At 46.7% G+C, this 27996-nt stretch overlaps 1 protein-coding gene across 2 annotated transcripts; it reads right to left on the bottom strand.

Annotated features, from left to right (window-relative positions):
- Nucleotides 1-152: 152 nt before the first annotated feature.
- Nucleotides 153-27996, bottom strand: SCN4B (sodium voltage-gated channel beta subunit 4). Of its 2 annotated transcripts, XM_074335410.1 has the most exons (5): nt 27636-27979; nt 19237-19409; nt 18011-18239; nt 15429-15558; nt 153-3911 (listed from the first exon to the last, which is right to left on the bottom strand). In XM_074335410.1, exons 1-5 carry the CDS (start codon nt 27694-27696, stop codon nt 3818-3820), a joined length of 687 nt encoding a protein of 228 aa, XP_074191511.1. In that variant the 5' UTR covers nt 27697-27979; the 3' UTR covers nt 153-3817. The 2 variants fall into 2 exon arrangements, with proteins under 2 accessions (XP_074191511.1, XP_074191510.1); XM_074335409.1 differs by lacking the exon at nt 19237-19409 and having other exon boundaries at nt 27636-27996.

The raw sequence follows: 27996 nt of genomic DNA, 5'->3' as shown, positions 1-27996 counted from the left end.
TTTACATGTGTATCTCATCTAGGCAGGTAACAGTTTATACACAAAGAGACTGAGGCTCAAGAAAGTAAAGAAACTCATCCGAGTTACAGCTGGCAAGTAACAAAACTGGAACCCAACTCCCGATTAGCCAAAAATAGAGACCACAGTCTATGTCTATTCAACATAATTTTTATTTAATCCAAGGCAAAGCTAAATAAAATTTTACAATGCAAAATATGTTGTAAAGGCAAGGCAGTCTGATCACATTCATTCCGTGCTTGAACACAAATCAGTGCTAAGAGTGTATACAGCTGCACCTACTGGAGACACCTCAGCCTGAGGCCTCCCATGGCCTCCTGCAGCAACATTTTGATCTATAGTTATATAGGAAATTGACTATGGGCATTGTTGTCATTCAAGCCAGAGGAATAAACCATGCATAAGATAGTCAAAAGCACTGCATATCAGGTGGGAGGTGGGTAGGTAGGGACTCCAACCTGGGACAAACTAAATGAAGCAAGCTATAGGATTTTCCCAAGAAGTCCCCTTCTTGTACCCCCTCCTGCTATCACTCTGATGGTAGCTGTCTGTAACAGTGAAATGGAGTCATAGAGTTATAGACCCCAAGAGCATGACTGGTCTTCCCCTCTGTCTCTTATCCTTTCTCTGCCTCCAGGTGCGCCAACAGGTATAGCTCAGGCCAGGAAAGATAGCTCCTGAAATGCACAGTCTCGCCATCTCGGGCACATTTAGCCTTTACACACACCTCCATACATCCCCTCTCTATGAACAGCCTACCCGCTCCACAGTCATGCATTTCCATGTGCACACTGTGTGCCCAATCTACACATGCACACCCTCACCTGCCACCATCTCAGGAGCATGCTCTCACACCCTCACTTCACCTCCAGTTCTGGTCAGCCAGACAGATGTGAAAAGTCTGAGCTCCATTGGCTCCTCTCCCATATCTCTATAGAATCATAGTTTCATTCTGGTTGCCTTCTATTCAGTTCCTATGTGGGGAGAAACCCAAGGCCCGGAAAGCTGAAGCCCTATTTTGAGGTCAAGGATTGGGAGCTGAGAAAGACTTTGTCTTTGGTCTCACTGACTTTATTGTCAGCACAGCTGCATGCATCTAGGGCTCTAAGATCCACTTTGTAAATGGCTCTCTCTAGCCCACAAGTCCTGGAAACACACTTGCCAGCCCCTGGAGATCGCCTCGGAGACTGGCACACACTGAGTCTGCCTGGGAAGATGGCTTTGTCCATATACATTCTACTGCAAATCCATGCCAGTGTTTCTCTGTGGGTATGCCAGCATTGGGGCAAAGCAATCTTTTGTTGTGGGGAATGAATTTAGCATCCTTAGTCCCCACTCACAAAACACCAATGGATAATCCCAGGCATTGGGGCAATCAAACGTGGCCCCTACAGTCCCAGTCGCCTCTATTAAAAACCACCAACCAAAACCTGTAGACAAGAAGCTTTAAGCATCAGAGCCAAGGTTTCTAACATTACAAAGACTAAAATAATTTTAAGAAAGAGAGGTGGGGAGAGAGAGAGAGAGTTACAGGGGTGGGACACAGAGAAGAGAACAACGTGGCCTTGGATCAGTGCCACCGACTATAATACCTGGCCTCCTAGATCCCTTCACAACCCCAAAGATTTTTTAAATAAAAACTTGCCAAGCCTCACAACAGTCCTGTGAGGTAGGTAAGTATTATTATACCCATTTTATAGATGGGAAAAACTGAGCCCAGAGAAGGTGCATGACCCACATCTTAGTCAGCAGTAGACCCAGGAGTGAAGAGGATGACGTTTTTCCTCTCCCCACTCTGTATGCCTGGGCCCGCTCTCATGTATATCTCTCCTCAGTAAGAGGAGTGCAAGACACTGCCCGACCAAACGTAGAAGCTAAGAAGGAAGAAAGCAGTTTTGCATGATGGCAACTATAAAAAGTTTCCCAAATGGCTGGTGGCGCTGGTCTGTCTATTCCGAAAGCCAGGAAAATCTGAACTCGAGCCCAGGATTATTAATGGGTGGAGAAGAACGAGAGGGACAGAGACAGATCAGAGTGTGAACCTGTGAGCACATCAGGTTCGGCAAAGGCCACAGGCCACAGCCATGGCATTCTGCAGGGGCTGCTTTTCCTCAGTCTCTCCCCAACTCCACCCTTGGGGAAGCTTGCTGCTGTTTTTTAGCAGGGAGAGTCCTGAGGTCCACATACACTGTGGAAAAGGGGGTTACTTCCCTCCCATCCCTCCCAGGGGCCCAGAGAGCAGTGTCTTAGAAATTCCATGAGAGTGAGGGAGTGGGAGCAGATGGTGAAGAACCTGCATTATCACATCTCCATGCCATCCCTCACTTCCCTTCCCGGGGAAAATACCACCCCATCCCTTGTCATGGGCCCCCATGGGAGCACTTGGCAGATGTTGCCAAGACTCAGTCACTGGCCAAGGGACCATTGGTGACACAACCCCAGCCCCCTGGTCTCCTGCATGACCCTGGGTGGGGGCCGTTCCTCCACCAGTGCCACACCAGAGTTGGTTGCTATGCTGGGCTGGAGACAGGAGGGAAGGTACGAGCTAGAACCTGGGAGCTAAGGCATGGTCTAGCCCCACACATAGGAGTGTACAAACCAGTTCTAGGAAAACTGTTGGCATTTTCTCCCTACTCCTCCCCAACCCTGGTGGGCGGGGGGAGAGAAGGGACCACAACTGAGCAGAAAGCAGCTGGAAAACCCAGGGGCCATTTCATCCAAAGGAAGAAGATCCCTGAGGTGAAGGCAAGCCCTTGACCCAGGGTTGGAGATGAACAACCCTGAGTCAGGGGAGAAGGTGTGGTGGTGGGGCATGGGAGGGGCAAGCCAATGGGAAGATGATGCCACCTGTTGCTTCTGAAAAAGAGCAGGGCAGAGCCAGGCTTGGGAGTTTCCAGGAATGGAGATGGTCCTGCCATACCAAGAAGAAGGGGTGGCCAGCATTGGCAGGGCTAGGGTAGGCATTCCAGTGGCTGAGAAACCCAGGACACTGGTTCTCCAATATCTGCCATCCTGAAATGCTAGGGAAGGCATATGCAGCACCCCAGTGCTCCAGGATGGCTTGAGGGACCCCTTCCCGCGCCCCTCAGGAACCCAGAGATCAGAGGAGCAGGCTACGTGGACCAAGACTCCTCAAGACCAAGGCAGCTAGCCCTGGTTAGAAGCGTTCAGAGACTCTGAGTAGCAGGGGTTGGGGGAGCATGGGTTGTGGGCCCAAGGCAATCAGGCACCCTGAGATGAGGGGGGAAGGGAAGTGCCTCACAAGAGCAATATGAGGGGGTCAGGAATCCATCAAAGCCTTTCACTGTAGGCCCCCCTCCAGCCATCTCCCATCCCAAGATTCTGTATAAAGTCCTCTAGGCCACTCCTACCATCAAAAGGGTTAATTCTCCACACAAAAATCCAGTTACTTGGGCAGACCTCACTGATCCCCCAAGTCTCTCTTGAAGAGAAATCTGGAGGAAAACCAAGGTATTGCTCGTATAGGATGGGGAGACTTAAGTAGCTCCACCAACCCGGTGTTCGGGGACCAGCCCTCCACACCACCTGAGCCCCTCCTTTTCTTCCCTGAAACTTCCACAGGCCCCCTCCCCTCACCAGTCCTTATCCCTGGAGAGCCCTGGCTGGGGAGGGGGTGGGGCAGGCTGGACAAGACCCTAGTTTCTCCCCACCCAGCAAGACTACAGTTTGAGCCAAGCAGCAGATGTTTCAGGCACGTGGGTTCACAGACACGGCTTAAGCATCAGTTTCACCATCAGAAAGTGAGGCTCCCTGTGGCTGCTTGGCCCCAAGCAGGGGCTCACACTTTTGTTGGTGGTTTCTCTTCCGCCTTGGAGCCCGGCAACCCATTCTCCGTATTGTCATTTCCTGAGGAACTCACAAGGCACTCCTTCCTGGAGAGGGAGAGAGGAGAGACGGGCACTAGCAAGAGGAAAAGCAAGAGTAACAGATAAATTGTGGAGTGGGAACAGTAGCCCCCTGTGCCCAGCCCTCGCCCTGGCCTTTCATAGAACTAACGTAGCAAGAGGCCAAGTCTCCTAACCTCTCTGCCTCAGTTTCCTCATCTATATAATGGATGTAACGATGACACCTTCTTTGTGGGATTGCTGGGAAGAGTCAAAGAACAGTGCCTGACACATAGAAAGTACTCAATAAGGCTAGCTATCATCATCTAGTCATCTCAGTGTGGCAGGAGGCAAGAGTACCAGGCACCGTTCCCAAAGGTCAGTGCTGGGAGGAAGCCAAACCAGGTATTTCCCAGGCTGTGCCAACCCAGGGGAAGGTCCAGTGTGCTATAAGCTGAAGGCAAAGGGCTCCCCATGTAGGGCCCCCAGCAGGCCCTTCCTCCCTGAGCTCACTGTGAACAGAGGTAGAAGAAGGAACATGGAAGGGGCAGAGCAGATAGAGGTTCTGCCACCGAGGATGGCAGGTGTGGGCAGAGTGGTGGGATAGGGCAGAAGGCTGCAGGAAGGAGAGACAGTTAGATGGGAAGATACCCCCTCCAGGAGCATCGCCACCCTGACTGCCCTGCGCTAGACATGCTCCAATTTAAGTATATCCTACTTCAACAGCAGTGCTCTCCAGGGAAGACCTGACTGCTACGTCATGCCCAGCTTTCTGCTCATGAAAACTTCCATGGCTTTTTCACAGCTGCTGTGAAACTATATCCTAGCCTCACCCTGAACTTGTATAGTCCAGTTTCAGGCCTTCAGAAAGGACTTAACCTTTGTCCTCATCAATTTCATCTTGTAGGATTTAGTCCATAGCTCCAGCCTTCTGGATCCTTCTAGATCCCAATTTTGTTCTCCAACGTAGTCACTAGGTTCCTGGAAATTTGATAAGTATATCATTCCTAGTGTAGTTCAAATCATAATAATAATAACAAACAAGCAGAGCCCTGTAAAATATGCCTGGAGATCCCTATTCAGATGGAATATATATATATATATACACACACACACACACACACACACACACACACACACATACACACACATACATACACCGGGGGTGCCAAAAAAAAGTATACAAGTGGATACTTTGGTCAACGTTGCTCAAGCAGTAGTTTGCCGTAATTAGAAGTGTCTGGACGCTGATGGTAACCACTTTGAGCACCTCTTGTAATTGCAGAACTCAAACGTGACTTGTATTCATCTTTTGTTATCGGTGTATATTGAGTATCATAATTTTAATAGTTGTTTTCCTTTCTCAAAATGTGTATATATATATATTTTTGGCACCCTCTGTTTATGTAAGGTGTGCTCAAACAATATGGTGAATGTTTAAATAAAAAAATTTAACATGGTAAAAGACACATTGCCATTAATCCCCCACAAAATACTCCCCCTTTCTTCAAACACACTGATCCCACCATTCTTGCCACTTTCTGAAACAGTTCTGGCAGTCCTCTTTCGTGAGTGTCTTTAGTTACACTGTCGTGGCTGCCTCGATGTCCTGAATCGATTCAAAACGTTTACCTTTCATGGTCATTTTGACATTGGGGAAGAGCCAGAAGTTGCATGGTGCCAGGTCCGGTAAATAAGGTGGATGAGGACACACTGTAATGGTTTTATTTGACAGAAATTGCTATATACCAGAAGCAATATGTGACACAGAGCATTGTCATGATGGAGGATGGTTTATGGCACACTTAAAAAACACACCTTCTCTCAAACCATAGTTCACATTCAACTGACTGCACCAAACAAGTTGAAACTTGTAACACACTGTTACTAAGGTTCAACATTCCACTTCCTGTATTGAAGATCCCTGCCTTTCCATTGGATGGCACTTGGCAGCAGCATTCACCATATTTTGTGATCATGATGGAAGGTTCCATGTCACATATCGCTCTGGTACAGCAATTTCTATCAAATAAAAACATTACGGTGTGACTCATTCACCTTATTCAATGGATCTGGCACCGTGAGACTTACGGCTCTTCCCCAAAATCAAAATGATTCAGGACATGGAGGCAGCCATGACAGCACAACTAAAGATAAAGAGGACGTCCAGAGCTGCTTCAGAAAGCGGCAAGAACGATGGGGTAAGTGTGTTCGAAGCTGGGGGGGGGTATTTTGAGGGGGATTAATGGCAGTGTGTTTTTACTGTAATACATTTTTTTAAATTTAAACATTCACCACATTTTTTATCACACCTTTTATATCTATATATGGATATATAGATATATACAGTATACATTACAGTATACTGTATACACAGTATACAGTATACTGTGTATATACATTACAGTATACAAAAGATTAATATAAAATCCAGTATTATATTATATTATATTATATTATATTATATTATATTATATTATATTATATTATTGTATATAACACCCGGTCTTATGTTATAGCAAAATAAGACGAGGTCTTATATTAATTTTTGCTCCAAAAGACACATTAGAGCTGATTGTCCAGCTAGGTCTTATTTTCGGGGAAACACGGTATATAGTATGGTCAATCCAGCCAATTCCTATTCACCTAACCATCCATATTTCTTTATTGAGAACCTACTGAGTACCAGGCACTGTGTCAAGCTAGAAGGGTGTATAATTTTACATGGTGCTTGCTCTCAGAAAACTTGCAATTTTTCAAGGAATGTGATATTAAACAAGTGACTATGATACAATTTTGTAAATGGTAGCATAGGGATATACCAGGGAGGGACTCAACCTAGGAAGGCTCCTTCTAGGGGTCAGGGAAGGCTCTTTGGACTTGTCATTTAAGCTGAGACCAGGAAAGATGAGCAGGAAAAGAGAGAGGACACATTCCAGGCAGAGGGAATTACACCCATATATGAAAGCCCAGAATTCATGGTGAGATGTCCAACACCTTCCTTCATCTCAGGACACCACCCCATCTCTGCTGTTAATGTAGTCTTTCCTCGCGACTCAGAGGACCCTTCTTAGGCTTCCCCAGGGCCTATCTCTTGCCTCCAGCCTCTCCCCACCCAGGCCCTTTGCCCACTCTGGCCAGACCCTTTCTTCTGAAGGCCTCTGATCATGCCAGGCCCTGCAAGCCCTCACCAGCTCCCCTGCAGTCAGAAGGAAAGCCAATTTCAGCCTGGACTCCCAGGTCCTTAAGTGCCTGTCCCCAGCCTCCTTTGCAGGCTTGTTCTCCCCTTCCTCCCTACAAACTCCCCACCCCCCACTCTCTCAACAAACAAAATGTCTTGTTCTCCAGACACATGCCCACTTCCCAGACTTTCTGCCTTTCCTCTCAGTGGTTCTCCCATCTGAAACACCCTTCTCTTCACCCTCCCCAAGGCTTAAATTATGTCCATCATGCAAGGACTACAAAAAAACATCCCTTTAGCCAAAAATGATTTCCTCATATACCACCCTCTTCTAAATCCCTGCAGCATTCTGTCACACCTCCTTCCTGGCACTGATCCCCTCTACCTTGTATTATATTTATCTGTGTATACACCCTTTGCTTAAAGGCAGAACGTCATTCCTTCCAGAATTTCCCAGAGCACCTAGCACAGTGCCTTGCACACAGTACCTCAAAAATAGCCACCAAATGAAAGAATGAACTCTAGATGTACCCCATGAATCAGTAGGGTATGGTGGCAATGAGTTAAGCTTTGAAGCCAAACAATCTAGGGTTAAAATCCCAGCTCTATCACTTACTAGCTGTGTGGCCTTGGGCAAGTCATTTAACCATTCTGAGCCTCACTTTGCTCAACTGTAAAATAAAAACTATGGATAAAAATGCCTGGAGACACATAGTAGGCATTCAATAAATGACAGGAAGTGTTATTATCTATAGCAGTCTCCTGACCCACCAGTGTCCTAGAGAAAAAATATTTAACCTGTCTTGTTTTCAATGAACCTACGATGGTGCCCAAGGATCACTATTTTCTTTTCTAAGTGCTTTTAAACCACATGTTGAATACTTTGTTCTCCAATTTTGCTCACCATCAATAGTAATATTAGTTATTAAAAACAAAATGCGGGATTTTCCGGAAAAATGGCAGCGTGAGGTGAGCCTCTATAAAGCTCCCCTGGAGTTTACAAAGAGTCGAACAACGAAGACTCCACGGGGGACTCCCTGCACAGCAGACAGGCAAGACGAAGAGGCCCACTACCGACTGAAATCACCTACAGGTGGGAGATTCGCGCGAGTGGAGGGAGGAGGGAAGGGAGAAGTGCGCGGACACGGAGCCGCGCGCAGGACGTGGACCTAGCTCAGTGCTCCGAGCTCGCTGCTTCCCGGAACCACCACAGCTGCGGGAGAGGGAAGAACTCGGACTGCTAGGGCTCTGCTTGTGGCCCACAGGGCTGAGGGGACAGCATATAACACGGCTGAACCCAACGCTCACGGCAGAGACCTCGGAGAAAAGACTGAGGGAAGAAGGCTGACAACGGTGGTTTAAGCCCGCACTGCCGAGCAGAGAACGGAGCTTTAGGCACTGAGACTAGCCGCCGCCTCCCTCCCCTCCCAGAGCTCGCCCCGCCCCCACCTGCCCGGTGCTAGAAGCGAAACAGTAGCAGTGTCAGATCAAAACAACAGAAAATTTGCTGTTTTGAGAACTGTGCGCCGCAGACACAGATTCACAGCCCAGCTGGTTCCAGCAGAGGGGAGGGAACTGTTGAAGCAGGACCGGCTGTGGTGGTGGTCGCCGCCATTGCTCTGGGCCACCTCTCGCGACTCACCCCGCCCCTGATCCCACTTATCTGGGCGGATCCCTGCAGGAGTGAGCGGAACTGCTGAGACATACGGGCTCTGAATCAGGAGCTGAAAGAGCTTTGGAGCATCAAAAGCTCTCCGCATACCCACCGGGACGTTGCGCCCTGTGACCTAGAAGAACTATTAACAGAGGAGAGGCCTGTCTCCCAGGGAGTCCCCCCCATTGTGTGAGAAGCAGGAATAGTGCAGAGAAAACATGGCACTGCCGTGTGGGAGAAGAAAAATAAATTGCAGTTGGAGAGATAATAAAACATTCTACCAACAAGTACTGGAAAACGGGGTAGACCTCTTCCTATCAACCTGTTGCGGAAGTCACTCCTGTAGATGTCTAGGAAGAGAAATAGTAAACTAGTAATTGCCATGAATAACCAAGGCAAAAAGATAGCTCAGAAAGAAGGTGAAAAATCTCCAGAGAAGGCACTTAAAGATACAGAAATATGTGACTTAAATGACAGAGAATTCAAGATTGCAGTTCTGAAAAAACTCAACGAAATGCAAGAAAACACAGATAGGCAGTTGAATGAACTCAGAAACTCAATCAAAGAACAGCATGGGCATTTTACGAAAGAGATTGAAATTTTAAAAAAGAACCAAATGGAATTTCTGGAGATTAAGAACTCAATAGAGGAAATTAGGAATGAAATAACCAGCTTGGGTGGTGGAGTTGACCAGATGGAGGAAAGAATCAGTGACATCGAAGATAGAAACCTGGAAATGACACAGATAGAAGAAGAGAGAGACTTGAGACTTGAAGGAAGTGAAAGAATTCTACAAGAACTTTCTGACTCCATCAGAAAGAGCAATATAAGAATAATGGGCATACCAGAAGGAGAAGAAAGAGAGAAGGGAAGAGAGAATATATTCAGACAAATTGTCGATGAGAACTTCCCAAATTTGTGGACAGAACTGGACCCTCGAATCCAAGACGCAAATAGAACACCTAGTTACCTCAATCCCAACAGGCCTTCTCCAAGGCACATTGTATTGAAGCTGTCTAAAATCAACGACAGAGAAAGAATCCTCAAGGCAGCCAGGGAAAAGAAGACGGTAACTTACAAAGGAAAGCCCATTAGATTATCATCAGATTTTTCAGCAGAAACTCTACAAGCCAGGAGGGAGTGGAACCAAATATTCAAACTATTGAAGAGAGAAATCATGAGCCAAGAATAATATATCCAGCAAAGATATCCTTTAGATATGAAGGAGGAATAAAGACCTTTCCAGACATACAGAAGCTGAGGGAATTTTCTAATACACGACCTGCACTACAAGAAATACTAAAGGAGGCTATTTGACCACCATCAACAGGGACAATTTGTGGCAACCAAAACTCAAAAAGGGGGAGAGTAAAGGCCTGAACCGGAATATGGGAATGGAGAAAGTAAGCGTGCTGAAGAAAATGGAATACTCTAAATATCAAACTTTCTTTTACATAAACTTAAGGGTAACCACTCAAAATAAATCCAGAACCGAAATATATACTGAAATAAAAGAAGAAACAGAGGAAAACATCATAGAATACCACCACACAGAAATAATAGACAACAAGAAAAAGGCAAAGAAACAATGGAGACACAGCCTTACCAGAAAACTAAAGATAGAATTACAGGAAATCCTCACATATCAATAATCACCCTAAATGTAAATGGACTGAACTCACCAATAAAAAGGCACAGAGTAGCAGATTGGATCAAAAACTAAACCCAACCATATGCTGTCTCCAAGAGACACATCTCAGCTACAAGGACAAGCATAGACTCAAAGTGAAAGGGTGGAAATTGACACTCCAAGCAAATGGTACCCAGAGAAAATCAGGTGTAGCCATAATGATATCAGATGAAACAGACTTCAAGGTGAAAAAGATAACAAGAGACAAAGATGGACATTTCATAATGGTGAAGGGGACTGTACAACAAGAAGACATAACAGTCATCAATATTTATGCCCCCAATCAGGGAGCACCAAAATATACCAAGCAACTACTAACAGAACTAAAGGGAGAAATTGACCAAAACACAATTATACTAGGGGACTTAAATACATCATTGACAGCTATGGATAGATCATCCAAACAGAAAATAAATAACGAAATAGTAGCCCTAAATGACACATTAGATGAAATGGACATAATTGACATTTATAGAGCACTTCATCCTAAAACATCAGACTATACATTCTTTTCTAGTGTACATGGAACATTCTCAAGGATAGACCATACATTGGGACATAAAATCAGTCTCAACAAATTTAAGAAGATTGAAATCATACCATGCATATTCTCTGATCACAAGGCTTTGAAATTGGATATCAACTGTAAAAAGAAAGCGGAAAAACACAAATACATGGAGATTAAACAACATACTTTTAAAGAAGGACTGGGTCAAAGAAGAAATTAGAGGAGAGATCAAAAGATACATAGAAACAAATGACAATGAAAATACATCCTACCAAAATTTTTGGGATGCAGCGAAAGCAGTTTTAAGAGGGAAATTTATCTCATTACAGGCCTATCTCAAGAAACAAGAAAACTCCCAAATAAATAACCTCATGTTACACCTTAAAGAACTAGAAAAAGAAGAACAAGTAAAACCCAAGGTCAGCAGAAGAAAGGAAATAAAAAAAAATTAGAGCAGAACTAAATGAAATAGAGAACAAAAAGACAATAGAAAAAATTAATGTGACAAAGAGCTGGTTCTTTGAGAAGATTATCAAAATTGACAAACCTTTGGCTAGACTTACTAGGATAAAAAGAGAGAAGACACTGATTACCAAAGTCAGAAACGTAAAAGGGGAAGTTATCACGGACACCACAGAAATACAAAGGATCATCCAAGAATACTATGAAGGACTATATGCCACCAAATTCAACAACCTAGAAGAAATGGACAAGTTCTTAGAAACATATAGCCTTCCAAGGCTGAACCATGAAGAACTGGAAAATCTAAACAGACCGATCACCAGTAACTAAATTGAATCAGTCATCCAAAACCTTCCCAAAAGCAAAAGTCCGGGACCAGATGGCTTCACTAGTGAATTCTACCAAACCTTCAAAGAGGATCTAATACCAATCCTGCACAAACTCTTCCAAAAATTGAAGAAGAGACAGTACTCCCTAACTCATTTTATGAGGCCAACATTACCCTGATACCAAAACCTGGTAAGGACAGCACAAAAAAGAAAACTACAGACCAATATCTCTGATGAATACCGATGCAAAAATCCTAAATAAAATTCTAGCAAATCGAATACAACAATGCATTAAAAAGATTATTCATCACGACCAAGTGGGGTTCATCCCAGGGCACAAGGATGGTTCAACATATAAATCCATCAATGTGATACATCACATAAACAAAATAAAGGACAAAAATCATATGATTATATCAATTGATGCAGAAAAAGCATTTGACAAGATACAACATCCATTTATGATTAAAACACTTAATAAAATGGGTATAGAAGGAAAATACCTTAACATAATAAAGGCCATATATGACAAGCCCTCTGCTAATCTCATAATTAATGGAGAAAACTGAAGCCCTTTGCTCTACGTTCAGGAACACGACAGGGATGTCCCCTATCACCTCTGCTTTTCAACATAGTGTTGGAAGTCCTTGCCAGAGCAATCAGGCAAGAGAAAGAAATAAAAGGCATCCAAATTGGGAATGAAGAAGTTAAATTATCACTCTTTGCAGATGACATGATGCTATATATAGAAAACCCTAAAGACTCCACCAAAAAGCTATTAGAAACAATCAACGAATACAGTAAAGTTGCTGGCTACAAAATCAACGCACAAAAGTCCATTGCCTTCCTATATACTAACAATGAAATCTCAGAAAAGAAATACAAAAACAATTCCTTTTGCAATTGCAGCAAAAAGAATAAAATACCTTGGAATAAACTTAACCAAGGATGTGAAAGACCTATATGCTGAAAACTATAAGACATTTTTGAAAGAAATTGAAGAAGACACAAAGAAATGGAAAGACATTCCGTGCTCATGGATTGGAAGAATCAACATAGTTAAAATGGCCATATTACCCAAAGCAATATACAGATTCAATGCAATCCCCATCAAAATCCCAATGGCATATTTTAAAGAAATAGAACAAAAAATCATCAGATTTATTTGGAATCACAAAAGACCCCGAATAGCCAAAGCAATCTTAAGAAAAAAGAACAATAATGGAGGTATCACACTTCCTGACTTTGGCTTGTACTACAGGGCTACAATAATCAAAACAGCATGGTATTATTGGCAGAAAAACAGACACATAGACCAATGGAATAGAATTGAGAACCCAGAAATAAAACCACAGAAATATGGACAGATAATTCTTGACAAAGAAGCTAAAAGCATACAATGGAGCAAAGACAGCCTCTTCAATAAATGGTGCTGGGAAAAAGAATGAAACTGGACTGCTATTTGTCACCATGTACCAAAGTTAATTCAAAATGGATCAAAGACTTAAGCATAAGACCTGACACAATAAACTGCATAGAAGAAAACATAGGTACTAAACTTATGGACCTTGGGTTCAAAGAGCATTTTATGAACTTGACTCCAAAGGCAATGGAAGTAAAAGCTAAAATAAACTAATGGGACTATATGAAACTTAAAAGCTTCTGCACAGCAAAAGAAACCATTGACAAAATAAAGAGGCCACCAACTGAATGGGAGAAGATTTTTGCAAACAGTGCCTCCGATAAGGGGCTAGTATCCAGAATATACAAGGAACTCATGCAACTCAACAACAAAAAAACAAACAACCCAATTGAAAAATGGGCAGAGACATTTCTCCAAAGAGGACATACAAATGGCAAATAGACATATGAAAAAATGCTCAACATCACTAATCATCAGAGAAATGCAAATCAAAACCACAATGAGATATCACCTCACCCCAGTCAGAATGGCTATCATCAACAAGACAAATAGTAACAAATGTTGAAGAGGCTGTGGAGAAAAAGGAACCCTCATACACTGTTGGTGGGAATGCAGACTGGTGCAGCCGTTATGGAAGGCAGTGTGGAGGTTCCTCAAAAAATTACGAATACAATTGCCATATGACCCAGCAATCCCTCTCCTGGGTATCTACCCAAAAATCTGAAAACATTTAGAGATAAAGACACGTGTGCTCCAATGTTCATTGCAGCTTTGTTTACAGTGGCCAAGACATGGAAACAACCAAAATGTCCTTCGATAGATGAATGGATAAAGAAGTTGTGGTATATATACACAATGATATAGGAACATTTGTGACAACATGGATGGATCTTGAGAGAGTAATGCTGAGCGAAATAAGTCAGACAGAAAAAGCAGAGAACCATGTGATTTCACTGATATGTGGTATATAAACCAAAAACAACAAAAGAACAAAACAAACAAATGAGAAACAGAAATTCATAGACACAGACTAAATAGTTTAGTGGTTGCCAGAGGGTAAGTGGGGTGGGGGGTGGGGGGTGGGAGATGAGGGTAAGGGAGATCGAATATATGGTGATGGAAGGAGAACTGACTCTGGGTGATGAACACACAATGGGATTTATAGATGATATAATACAGAATTGTACATCTGAAATCTATGTAATTTTACTAACAATTGTCACCCCAATAAATTTAATAAAATAAAATTTAAAAACAAAAATGTGGTCATGCTGCATGCTTCTGGCCCCTCTGAAGGCCTCCAAACCCCTCCCAGCCTCTGGCTGTGATGCAAGGAGACAACCCAAGAGTTCTGCATCTCAGCCAGTGCCTGGGATGAAGTGCCCAGTGGTTCCCTGCTCCCCACCCCCAACGCCCTTAACATCCCCCCTTCAGCCTCCTTCCCCTCTTACCAGTGTAATTTCTACCCTTCCCAGCTCATTCCCTCCTCTCAACAAAGCAGAATGAAGCGAATGGGAACAGAGTTGTTCTCCTTTCTCTCATTCATTGCCCTGCTACTGTCACCTTTCTGCTCCAGTGGAAGGCCTGCCTCATCTCCTCTTTCTTGCTAAGAACACAACTTTCAGTGTCTTTTCCCTGCTCTGGTTTTGCAACAGTCCCACCTGCTGCATAGGAGCCTGCCTGTTCTGGCAATTCTGGGCCTGGGGCTTGCACCCTCCGTATCTCCTCTTCTTCCCTCCCCTTCCCCTTATGGATGTCTATTTTTATACCTGAATTTATCCTAGGCTTCCTTGGAGGCTGTATCAGCCTTTTAAAATCTTTTTATCTCCCTCATTTGAATTTTCAGAATTTCACAATAGAAGACTCCCTAGAAGGGTCTTCCCGTTTTAGAGTTTCTGTACATGGAATCTTGTATTTTCTCTGATTTTTTAAAAGGCTTCTTAAGTCCTTTTGTAGGACTTTAGGTTGAGGTGATACAAGTAGAAAGAGAGAGGCTAATGGGAAGGACAGGAAGAGAGTGGGATGAGGAGGAGCAAGTGGATTGCATTTATATACTCAGTGAATTCAATGTATTCAATAAATACCTATTGGGAGGTGAGGAAAGAGGGAATGGGATTTAGTAGAGGAGAGGAGGATTGTAGGGATAGGAAAGGGAGTGGTAGGATTAAGAAGACAGGATGAGGTGAGGAGATGGCTGGAAGGAGGAAGGCTGATGGGGGCAGATGATGGTGAAACAAGAGGATTCTGGGTACACCCACAAGATGAGAATGGCTGGTAGGCTGGTGGGAGGATAGAAGTGTGCTGTGAAGTCAACTCACTTTTTCTCCTGAGTCTTCTTGAGGATGAAGGTGATGAGCTTCTTGAGCAGCAGGATGAAGATGAGGAGCCCAATGACCCCGCCCACAACAGCCAGGATGATGAGTGTCACTGTGTTGTCCACTTCTTCCACTGCATGGCCAGAGCAGGGAGAGAAGGGGGTGGGCAAGGAGAGCAGGAGTCAAGCACCTGGAGCCAAGCACCGTGGCAACGTGGCAACGTAGCCTCCAACCCCAGCCTCTGGGATACGTCCCCCCCAGGCCCCCACCCCTCCCCAGGCCTTACAGCTAGAACCAGAAGCTGGAATGTGGCACCCTCCCAGCTAAGGCACTACACAAAGGGGCCCCTTTCCCCTCCACCTTCCCCTCCCCACACAGACCCTCCCACAGGTGCACACACAAGTTCTAAAATAATTCAGACTCAGAGCCCACAAGACGCAGGTTTGAGTCACGACTTCATCCCCAGATTGCCATGTGAGAATAGCATTGCCTCTTTCTAGGTCTCTTTTGTGTGTGCAGAGAAAATTAAGACTCTCCCTATGATACCTCTCATGTGGTGGGAGGACTTTGGAATCAGATAGTCTGGATTTTAACAACAGCATTTCAGCAGTCACTAACAAGCTGGTAATGCCGAGCAACTTATTTAACCCTTCTATCCTGCTTCCTCATCTGAAAACTGAACTGACTTCTTCCCTAACCTACTCCACCCGTAGTCTCTCCCATCTCTCTTCAACCAACTCCACACTTCTAGTTGTTCTGACCAAAATCCTTGCAGTCACCCTTGACTCCTCTCTTTTCTCAAACCTCATATCCTATCCACCTGAGAATCCTGTTGGCCCTAACTTCAACAAATTCCAAATCTGACCTCTCACCACCACTCTGACCCAATACATCTCTTGCTTGGGTGTTTGTTGTAGCCTCCTAACTGGCCTCCTCACTCCATTGTCTATTCTTGGCACAGCAGCCAGAGAGCCTGTTCCAGCATTAGCTCTTCTGCTCAGAGCCCTTCAGTGGCTCCCATGTCACTCAGTTTTATAGGGCTCCACACAATCTCTCTTAATCTGATTCATATCTTATTACTCATCCTGCTTCAGCCACACTGGCCTCCTTATTGTTCTTCAAGCACCCGCCTGAGGGCCTTTGCACTTGCAGTTCCTTATACCTGGACTATCTTCCCCAAAATATCCTCCCAGCTTCCTCTCTCACCTCCTTCAAATGTCCTCACTCTATGTCACTTTTGCCAGTGAGGCCTTCCCTAGTGATCCTGCTAATACCCCAGCTTTCCATCCCCATTCTACTTCTGCTCCATAAGATAACCATGTTCTCTTATGCAATGCAATTTTCTTCTTTATTTTGTTTTCTATATATCTCCTCCAATTTCCAAAAGGACAAGAATTTGTCTATTTTTGTTCATGTGTATCCTCAGCACCTAGAACAATGGATGCCACGTAGTAGGTGCTCAATAAATATTTTTTTAATAGATGGATGAATGAATCTGAAAACGGAGAGGTCAGCTTGAAGAGGTATGCGAGGAGCAAAGGAGAGAAGGTAAGTGAGAGTGCCTAACTTAGTGCCTGGCACCCAGAAATGCTCCATAAATGTTGGTTCCCTTCCCTTCTCTTCCCTACTGAAAAGGCTGAGCAGAAAGTAGGATGACATCCACACACAGAGGAAGAGGTGATGCCATATGCAGACTTGATTCGGATAACTCCAGGCTCAGAACAGATGATAACCTCTGGCTCTGCCTGTGGCCCAGCCAACATTGAACTCATGGGCCTCTCCTGCTCTAGGCATTCCATGTCACCCTGGAGAGCAGTGAACCCCAGGCACACATGAAACACGGCACAATCAGAATCCTTGAACAGGTTCCCTTTCCTTTTTCTCTGCTTCTACACCTCCCTTGCTTTCCAGGCTCCTCTTCCATGAAGCCCAGCCTAACTCCTCCAGCCCCTCCCCAGCCACCTTCAGTGTGTGGGGTCATGTGACCACCTGGCTCCTCATTCTATGGTCCCTCACTGTCTAATTGTTCCACCTGTGTCAGATTGGAATGTTCAGCTGGGATTTAAGCTCCAGATGTTGCGTATGTGTCTAAATGCTCTGCCTCTATTTCAGTTATTTAGCTACCTCTCTTCTGTCCTACCCTGAACTGTAAATCCCTCAAGTAAGAACATTGTGGAGCATTTATAGCACTTTTTGGTACAATACCTGGCATTCAATCAACTTTTGCTAAAGGAACACAGAAGAGTAGTAATAATCAGCATGCACAGAGGGAGATTTACTCAGCACGAAACCCTCCCACGGAGCTTCTCTCTCACAACCCTGGGAGAATGCAGCCATATTACAATTTTACAGATGAGGAAAATGAGGCTGAGAGAGGCTAAGTCTCTTTTATAAGCCATTCAGTGGCAGAAAAAGTGTTCAAGCTAAGTTTTGTGAGCTTCCAGATGTAACTCTAGCGACTCTTAAAAGTATAAAGTGAAAGAAAACACCAGTGTGGTCCATTTTACCATTTCATTGTAACACTGAGTTGGGTACCACCCAGCCCTTCCTATTCCACTACCCTTGTCTCAGCCCCCACTGCATACGTTTATCAACCACTTGGAGGAAGATGGTGGCATGGTGCTGAAGATCTTTCTCCTTGGGATTCTTCACATAACAGGTGTATTTGCCCGTGTCGCTGAAATCCACGTCCTTCAGCAGAATGGAAATGTTGTTCATCTTCTCCTTAGTGGAGCCCTCCAGAGTGATGCGGTCATCATTTTTCAAATGCACCCTGGGGTCAGACTTCTCATTCTTCACAGTCCCGTTTATGAGCTGGGAGGGAGAGGGAGGAAAAGGAGGCAGACAAGAGAATCAGGGTCGTCAGGGGTCATGACATCACTCCAGCCCTCTCGCTGGGTGTCTGCCCTGTCCTGGTCCAGGAGGAGCCTGTGGTTAGAGGTGCTCCCTCCCTCTTGCTTTCCTTCCAGTATCGATAACTCTGCCTGTCTAACTTGAACTTTGTTTGCTTCAGGCCAAACCCATGTTCTTTTATTGAGGTCTCCCTGGGATGTAGCACAGCTCTTAGTGCTTTCTTCATAAAAGCCTTTTATAATGACTCCTGCAAATACCACACTCATTTCCCTCTGTCACTACCCCATCCTTTGCTGACATGCGTCCCCTGTCCATCTCAATTCTGGCCCTCCATCAAGACCTGGATCAATCCTGCAGCACTGTCCGTCACCACTCTCTGAATTCAGCATTTAGTTATATCCAGGGTTGGTCACTCGTGGCTTCCCATATGTTAGTCTAGGATCCCCTACTAGATTGCAGAGTGAGTCTTCAATAAACACATGTTGATTGACCCATCCCACACACAGCCCTGTTAATGCTCCTGCAGATCTCATTCTCTTCTCAGCTTCCTTTCCCTTCTTTCCAAGTCCGGTTCCATAGCCCTTCTCCCGTTTGGACTCTTATTCCCGCTCTCCAAGCCTTCCAAAGGTCCTTCTCTCTCCTGTTTTTTAAATTAAATTATTATCTTTTACACAAGCAATCCAAGTTTTAGGTATTTCTTCAGACCAGACAGAGGACTCTAGCCAAGAATCCCAACGGGCCCCACATTCTGGTAACATGATCTAAGCATCCCTCCCACTTAGATCTTTCTATATAGGCTCTGCAAAGAATACTGGGAGAAAGGATGACAAAGGGTGAGTTCTGGGACTATCACAGTGGGGTCAGTCTAGAAGGGACCATAGTCTGGGATGAGGCAGGGGTGAAGCAACAGGGAAGGGAGGAGGATATGAGCTGTACTGTCCCTTCCCCCACTGCTTACAATCTTGAATGTATCACTGCCGTTGTAGGACCACCAGAAGCCAAGGTCACGGAAGCCAAAGCAGCTGGAGAAGGTGCAGGGCAGCAGGATCTCCGTGCTGTTGACAGCGTAGATGGTGTTGGCTTTTCCCACAGACACCTCCAACGACAGGGACACGGGAAGCAAGAAGAGACCTGTGTGAGGGGGCACCACCTCGCTTAATAAAACCCCTCCAGAACCTCCAGGCCGGGCCTCTGGAAGGTCACCCTCAGTGTTAACATCAGGAAGATGGTTCTCCATTTCAGTTGACACTGCCTAGACCACCCGCCATAATTCTCCATTTCTTCCTCATTGGCCTAGGCAGGATTGAATTCTGGGCCAGTTAGCAGCCCTTGTGGCAATCTAAATGACCACCAGGGGTCACCCCTACCCAAGAAAATGAGGCTCTTGCCTGGGTGTGGATGGTCCGCGTCCCCTGTCCCGTGGGCGCAGTTGCTGAAAATGCTATCCCTGCCCCACCCCAAGGGAAGGCCGGGCTCCTTCGATTTGCCGTGGGAATTTCCCCTAGGCTAGTGTGCGGCCTCCTTGTTACGTTTTCAGGATTGGCGAGGGCGGAGGGGTGCACTGAGTGGGATCCATACGGTGAAGAAGAGAAAACTGCAGCCACAGTACCCTGATAACGCCCCGCGGCTGTCGTCACCTAACCCTAGAGGACCCCACCGGCACCGAGGGGCGGAGAGGCAGAGGGACACTCCCGATGGACCCTGCTTGGCCATCTGAATCCAACGCCCTTGGCCACTGAACAGAACCTGAGAGCAGAACGGACAAGCCGGGGTGGAATAGGTGGTGGGTGGGTGCATAGAAAGGCCGCAGGTCTCAGCACTGGGCAGCAGCAAGGGTGGAGCGACAAAAGTAATCAGGGAGAGAAAGTAAGAGGGGGAGGGCTGAAGAAGACAGATTGAGGAGGCAGATTCCGGACAACCCGAATGCCCGCAAGTGGGAGGTGGTGCCAAGAGGGGGCTGAGCCTGCTATCCCCTCCTGACCCGGAGAAGCCCATCCTACCCCCCACGTCTCACAGCCACACTCCAGACCCTCATTCTGGGAAAGGCCCCAGAGTGCACCTCTCTCTCTCTCTCTCTCTCTCTCTCTCTCTCACACACACACACACACACACACACACACACACACACACACACTTCCCAGCACATCAATACTATCCCTGTCTTTTGGGCAAGAGAAAGCCATGAGTTTCCACTCATGGCCTCTGGAACCCACCTTATGAGTCCTTATAAGGGAACCTGGCCCTTCTCCTGCCCTACAAAGTCCTTGAGAAAGCCCCATTGTACCTCAAGGTCATGGAAGGAGGGAGTTGGAATTGGATGCCATCTCTCCTTGCCCCTAGATGAAATGGTACTTGGGGTCACCCCAGGTGAGAACATGAGGGCCCTACTCAGGTTCCCAGTGATCCCCAAGAATAATGCCCCTTTCCTGGTAAGCAATGCATGTGGGTGATCTCATTTCATTCTCACTTCATACCTGCAAGATGGGTGTTACTACCCAAATTCTACAGGTGGGAAAAGTGAGGCTCAGAAGAGTGAAGTGTCTCACCCAAAGCCTTACAACTTCTAGGAGTAGTTAAACTCTGAACTGGGGTCTGACTCAAGGGCTCTTGGGCAGTTGAGAGCAGCCGCCTGGCTGTACTGCCTCCTATTTCAAAGTTTCCTTGGCACCTCTTCCTAGACTGCAGGTTCCCTCAACTACTTGGACCTCCAGAGCTAACAGATCCAGGCTGATCCATTAATCCCACTGCCTTATTTTAGAGACAGGACAACTAAAGCCCCAAACGGTAGGGGACGTGGCTGAGGACTGCACTTAGTGGCTGGCTGAGCGAGGGTTCCCAGAACCATTCTTATTCCCAGGACATCAAGGGTTAGTCTTTGTTTTCAAAGTTACCAACCTTGCTCTTTCTCTCAATCCTCACTCTTGAGGAAGGACCTCTTTTGTCTGACTTCATTCCTTCGTGGTGCATCATAAACCAGTTTCCTCTTGTTTTGCCTATATGAGATAATGATGCAAGGTGCACCTGAGCAATGCTTTTTGTAAACAATGACAGAGAAGTAGCTGCAAGAAGAGCTGACAGCTTGGCTCCTGCTCTCCAGGATCCCCTCAGCTTCTTTAAGTCCCCTTAGCTTCTGAAGGCAAAGTGGACTGCTCTTACCGCAAAGCTCAGAAATAACACCCCACGGGCCAGGAACCAAATCGTAACCCCTGCCACTGCTGATAATAGCTGATACAGTAAGTCCTCACTTAACATAGTCGATAGCTTTGGTGACTTCAAGCAAAATGATGTATAATGAAACCAGTTTTACCATAGGCCAATTGATATAAACAAGAGTTCCTATGGCATCTTACCAACGTTGTCTCAAAATGATGTTGAATGACATTACATAATTCAAGGCCCTGCTGTATGTATTTATCAAGCCTTTACTGTATTCCAGGCACATTTAAACCTCACACCCATACTATGAGTGATGTGCTAGAATAGCTCCACATCACAGATGAGACAATTGAACATAGAGAGGTGAGGTGATTTGCCTAAGGTCAAGAGACATATCTATCATCCCAAAGCTCCAAAGCAAGAAAATCCTTCTCTACATCCTAATGTAGCAAGGTTTGCCCACCAGCATTCCAACTGGGGTTGAGAGGTTATTTCAATTATCCCTCATTCGTAGGTCAGCTCCTGTGTGCCAGGAATTGTTCTAGAGCTGTGGCTTTCAAACGAGAGAGCATTAGAATCACCTGGAGAGCAATTACGGCTAGCTTGGCCCACTTCTGGAATTTCTGATTCAGGAGCTCTAGAGTGGAGCCTGAAAATTTGCACTTCTACAATGTTCCCAGGAAATGCTGTGTTTAGCACAACACTTTGAGAACCACTGTGCTAGAGGATTTATACATATTAATTCCAACTTTTATTAGAATGCTGTAAGGTAGGTATAATGTCTCATTTTACAGATGATGAAATTGAGGCTCAGAGAGGTTAAGTAACTTGCCCAGGGCCACATAATAAGTGGTGACTCTGAGCATTAACTACAAAATAGGATGGGCATTTTATATATAATGCCTCATTTAATCCTCGTACTAATGCTAGGAGGTACTTATTATTTGCACCCCAATATACAAAATGAAGAAACAGGCTCAGAGAGATTGCTTGCTCAAGGCCACACACCGGGTGAGTGGAATAAGCGGCATTCAGACGCAGGTCTACTTTTCACCACGCTATGAAGGTGCCTCTCCGAGAGAACAATGCTGTCAGAGCTAGCTCTCCTAGCACTCCTGATTTTCCTTTTACCTCTGCCTTTCCTACCCCCACACCTCCACCCACACACACCCCCCCCCTCCCCGAGCTGTAGGAACTGGAGCCACACACAGGATTCCACCGTCCAGCCTAGAAGGTGGCCTTCTGGTCAGAGACCCCAACTCTGCTTCTCACCCCTCATTGTCCCCACAAACCAAGGAGCAGGATGTGGAGCTGTGACAGGGAAGCTCTCAGGGTAAGGCAGCTTCCTGAGAGCTGCAGGCCTCCCTCAGGGCTCAAGCCCAGGCTCCAAGTAGCACCACAGCTCCAGCCTCCAGTGCTCACTGGCACCCCTGTCTAGAAATTGGGATCCTGGGGAAGATGGGGTAACTCAAGTCAGAGCCAAGTCCCCTCCCCAACCCCAGCCAGAATGGCATATGCAAGAGCAACAAAGATACACATTAAAAGTGATATATTTTTGACTGCTTTAAATAGATAGAAGCAGAAAGAGAGGAGTCTAGGATAAAGGAGAAAACTATTTCCTTAAGGTCTGGCTAATGGCAATGCACATTTTTACCTGATTAGTGTGCACCTATGTGGATGGCTTAACTCTAATAAACTCGCAACTCGCGGACTCCCAAAGTGAAGCATTGCCATTCCCACCATAGCCTGAGAGGGACAAAGAAAAGGCAGACACGGTTCCATGGAGAAGTCCAGAGCCCCAAGTTAAGGCATCAGAGAGAGTAGGCAAGCCTGGCCTTTCCACAGCACTCCCTCCCAGTAGTCGGGAAGTCCTGCCAGCTATTTTCTGGGTGGCTTATGTACAGGAAAACTCAGGGGCCTGTCTCCTGCTGTCTCACCTGTGAGGCTGTGCCTAGGGGAGAGGAGGGAACATGAGTAGGTGTGGATCCACTGGAGGCCCCTGGAGCAGTGCTTCAGTGGGATGACCCAGTCAGGAGAGGATGGGTCAGCAGGTACAAGGCAGGTACCACTCTGCCTGCTGACCTTGAGAAATTCAGAGATACCACATCCCCAAAACCGGGATAGCTGTCTTTCCTACCTCCCCACCTTGGTGTAAAGCCAAAACGTGAGATTATAAAACACAAGAAGTGCTTCAGTGAGTCGACCTAGGCACCCTGCAGGTAGAGGAGGATAGTCATTGAAAGGAGGGAGGGGGACAGAGTGGGCCCCCAATACAAGTCTGGAAATAACCAGGGCACCTCTGGCTTAATGACCAGTGCCAGCCAAGAATGTCTCCAGGCCATTCACACATTGTTTTATACTTCCACCCTGTACCACCTCTCGGAGGTAATGATGTCCATGTGGCTGGCTATTTCCCTGGCTAAAGAAGAACTTTCTTTGCTTTGTCCCAAACCTAACTCTTTAGAATTTCAAGGTGTGTATACATAATTGGGATTGGGGGTCTATTTCTGGTATCATGGGGCTGACGAACACGTCCTCCTCTTCGTGAGCCTATGGGATTCAATCCTGAGCCTCAAAGCTTTGCCTTTCTCACTAAAGGTCCCTAAGCATTCGGCCACTCTCAGAGCAGCCAGTTTGTTTGCCATTCTCTGAAGTCTTCAGCCCACTCCCATCCTCACCCAGGTGCTGCAGTTTTGTCTATGGATTGATTCAGGACTCCCAACTTTTATTAAAGTAAAAATATATTCGGTACATGCAAATGTTATTATCAAATAGTCATACCAGCAGAAATCTAATGGCTACCATCAGATATTGCAAGGTAAATGCCAAAACAGGAAATGGTCTGCCTCCTTTCCCCACATCCAAGTATCAGTCACACCTACCCGGTATGGAAGGCGGAGAGAGGAACAGGGTGCTGCCTACTCTAAGCTTAGCTCCAAGGGCTTTGCTGACTTTAATAGGGAAGCTGATACACTCTGGCCCCAAGGGAGTCAGAGAAGCTCAAAGTTGGAGCTCAGAGGTAGAAAGTGGGCTGAGGCCAGCAGGACAAGACTCTTCTTGGTGCGTAGGCCCTAGTGGCTATGGGAGACAAGTCTGGGCCAAGCAAACACCCCTGGGTCCAAAGACAAAGGAAAGATTTCAGCTCCCTCTCCCTAGGCAACCTACCTACTTCCTGCCCACTCCCAGGAGCTTTCCTGGGATAAAAGCATGCCCCTGAGACAGCAGAAGTTGCTCAACAAAACCAGCTTTGCAAACAAGTCCAAGCAGTGTGTTTGTCCCTCCTCTTGCAGGCTAGAGAATAGGTGTGTTGGCAGGGCCAGCCCATGGCTTATGCAGCGATCCCCACACCCTCAGCAACAGGGCAAAGTGGGAGGATCTGTGCCCAGGGTCTGCCTACCATGCTGCCTATCGGGAGGTAGCCCGTCATAAGAGTTTAGGGATGCCTCACAGGCCTGCATCGCCAGAAAAAGAACTAATCATTGGTTCCAGATTCAAAGCTGGGGTCTCCCTCCACTTCTCCCCTTTCCTGCCCTCTTCTCCATGAACTCCTTACTTACCCTTTCCTTTTCCTTCCTCTAAGTGGGATTGAGCACCCGCTCTTTAATTGCTTTCTCATTAAACAAGCCCTTAATAAATACATACCAAGGGAAAGAGTGTTGTGCAACATAGCATCCTCACAAGTGATAATTAAACACAGATCACAGCAATTAAGCAAATCAGGGAACAAGGAAGGGGTTGGCAGGACAGATATATTGCCAGTGACATGCTTAGGAAGGGACTGGCACCCACCTAAACGTCAACTGCAATACTACAGTCTTGGAAACTGCTTCTCAATTAAGAAAAGGGCGTCTTCTTGAGTTATTATAATCACTTAGTCTCAGTCAGTAAGACTGAGTTTGATGTGGAGAAAGGGGCTGGAGGAGTAGGACACTCCTGGGAGCTTACTAGTTCATTCCCAGTCCCCACAGTTGTGAGAACAATAGCTTTGCCCACCCCCTAGCTTCTATCCCTTCATGTCCAGGCCCCAGAGCCTCTCTCATTCTTTATTTAGCCTATCAGCACACTCCCTGCTGACATTCCCCTCACCAGACTTTGGTTAACCAGGAGGCAAGTTAGTATGACAGAGCCCAAGAGACCTGGATTCTGTCTTACTTGACCATCAATTGGCCATGCAGTTGGGCAAGTCACCTTCCCTCTCTGGACCATGGTTTCCTCTTCCTCTTTCTGTGCTATGGTTTCCAAAGTTCCCGCCAGTATCGATGCTGCCAGGGAGCATCTCCAGTCAGCTGTCCAGTCAGCTCCACATCTCCCCACTGGGCTGAGAGAAAGGATGACGCCTGTGTCCCAAGCTCAGGGCAATGCCACTGTGAGGACTCAGTAGTGGCTGCCTGAGCAAGGCCCAAGAGCGGACCCTGGTTGTATTCCTAGTGCAGACCAGAGGGGCAGTGGGCAGAGCAGGTGGGGCCAGTTCTGGGGCCTGCGGTCTCCCACCTACAAATCACTCTGCTTTCTCCTGAGGGTAGGTAGCTCAGGACTTCATCCAAACCTGCTGCAAGGGGCCCCGCCCCTACCTGGCCTACCAGTTACACAGTCCTCAGAGGAGATGGGGTCTTCCACCTGAAGAAAACTACCAAGACTCTGCCCACAATCTCCCCAACACACACACACACACACACACACACACACAGTGTGCAGTGTGGTTTCCCTCAGAAGACTGGTTCTATGACTATTCTAACAGCTCCCACTGGCATCCACCATCCAACCAGGCAGCAGCAGGTGTGGATAAGTGGGCTAGTTAAATCACTGTGAGTTTGAATTGCCCAGGAACCCCTTCCTCCTGCCATGGTCACAGTGGGAACCTGGGCAGGTTAGAGATGAGAGGAGGGGGAGCTAGTGTAGAAGGGCACTGTGACCAGCCCATGAAGAGGAGCCTCAGGCCTCACAGAGGTCCACTTCATTTGGGTCACTGTGAAACCAGCACAAAGCTGTTTCTCTGGAGGTACCAGAGAAAACACCAAGGTCTTCTATCTGGCTTTAGTGGTGTAACTAAATCAGTGGCTCCTGAGTGAAAGAAATGCTCTATCCCCCCTCCACCATCACGTGCTAACATAACAGGTCTGCATAGAGTTTATATTTGCAGAAACAGCAGTGACTGCCCTTAGAAAGCTTCTGTCTCCCTGTTTTCAGCACGATTGCCTACATCGTGTGGCTAACCCAATCAGGGCAGCTGCAAAAAGCCAAATCTGACCAATATAAACAGGAAGAGGTACAGGTGCCAGAGATGGAGTTGGCTTGCATTGAAATCCATCTATGATTTATGAGATTACATTCTGGACTAATAAATACTGTTCCTAATCTCTTATTGTTTGACACTCAAAACTATTGTGTGTATATTCATAAATATTAATACTCTGTTCCTTCTGTATCCTCTGGAAGTGTCTCCTCAGTCTTCACATTCATCCCAAAAATGAGGAGCCAGGAGCAGGCTAAACAGGCCCTCCCTATGGAATCCCTTTGTAAGAAGGGATGCAAGACCCTTCTTAAAAGGGGGCTTGACCAATCTTCCAAGTCCTTCCAACCCCTTCCAGGCCTTAGTGTGGAGCTGCAGGGAAGGTAGTGGACACTGGAAGAGGCACAAGGCATTTAAGCCAAACAGAAAAAGGTCCAGGAGGAGGGGGGTCACACACACACACACACACACACACACACACACACACACACACACACACACACACACGGTGCGTGTCTGATGCCTGAGTAACAAGCATCCAAGTTGCAAACAGCTCTGGGCAGAGCTAGAAACCACAGTCCCAACAATCTCACGTGCAACTCACCAGGCATTCCCTGCACCCAAGGCACAGACACTGCCACCACCACCCCCTATCCCCCAGCACACCCAAACCTCTGAACTCGGAGACCCGCGCTGCAGCCCCAAGATCCAGCTCCAGAAAACTGGAACTGAAGGAGCCAGAGATAGCGGAAAAAGTAATCGCGAGGATGGCGGGCCAGTGGGGCCGGGGACGTGCAGGATCCTCAGGGGGCACAGCCGACCGAGCCGGGCGTTGGGCAAGAAGCCAGTGGCAGTCGTGCTTGTTCCGTGCCGCACTCCGAAGCTCACCCCATCCCAGTGTCCTCTCCTCTGGGGGAATGAATGGGGGGGGGGGAAGGGAGGCAGAAGAGAGCAAGCTGGGGCTGCCTTACCCAAAAGCCCAGTGCCCAGCCATCTCGCCCGGGCTGCGCCTCGGTCCCCAGCCCCGAGCATCGTTCGATTCTCTCCGGAGCGCGCCAGGGGCGCGGGGATGGGATACAGAACACAGCGGCGCCGGCAGTCCGCGGTCTGCAGTGGGCCCTAAGCTGCCGCGGAGCTCTGCGCCGCCGGCCGGAGCTCGGGAAAGTTAGCGGGTAAAGAGCGAGAGGCGGGGGAGGGAGGGAAAGGAGGAGCCGGCTGCAGAAAAGGCAGCTGAGGGCACCGGGAAGAGTAGGAGGAGCACGCGGAGCAGGAGGAGGAAAAGCTGGAGGATCGCTGAGCGAGCGCAGAGGCGAGCGTCGCTGCGCCTCTACC

Source organism: Rhinolophus sinicus, linkage group LG06 (assembly GCF_036562045.2).
Source record: "Rhinolophus sinicus isolate RSC01 linkage group LG06, ASM3656204v1, whole genome shotgun sequence".
Classification (NCBI taxonomy): Eukaryota; Metazoa; Chordata; class Mammalia; order Chiroptera; family Rhinolophidae; genus Rhinolophus; species Rhinolophus sinicus.
This window is presented reverse-complemented; position numbering and strand designations above follow the sequence as displayed.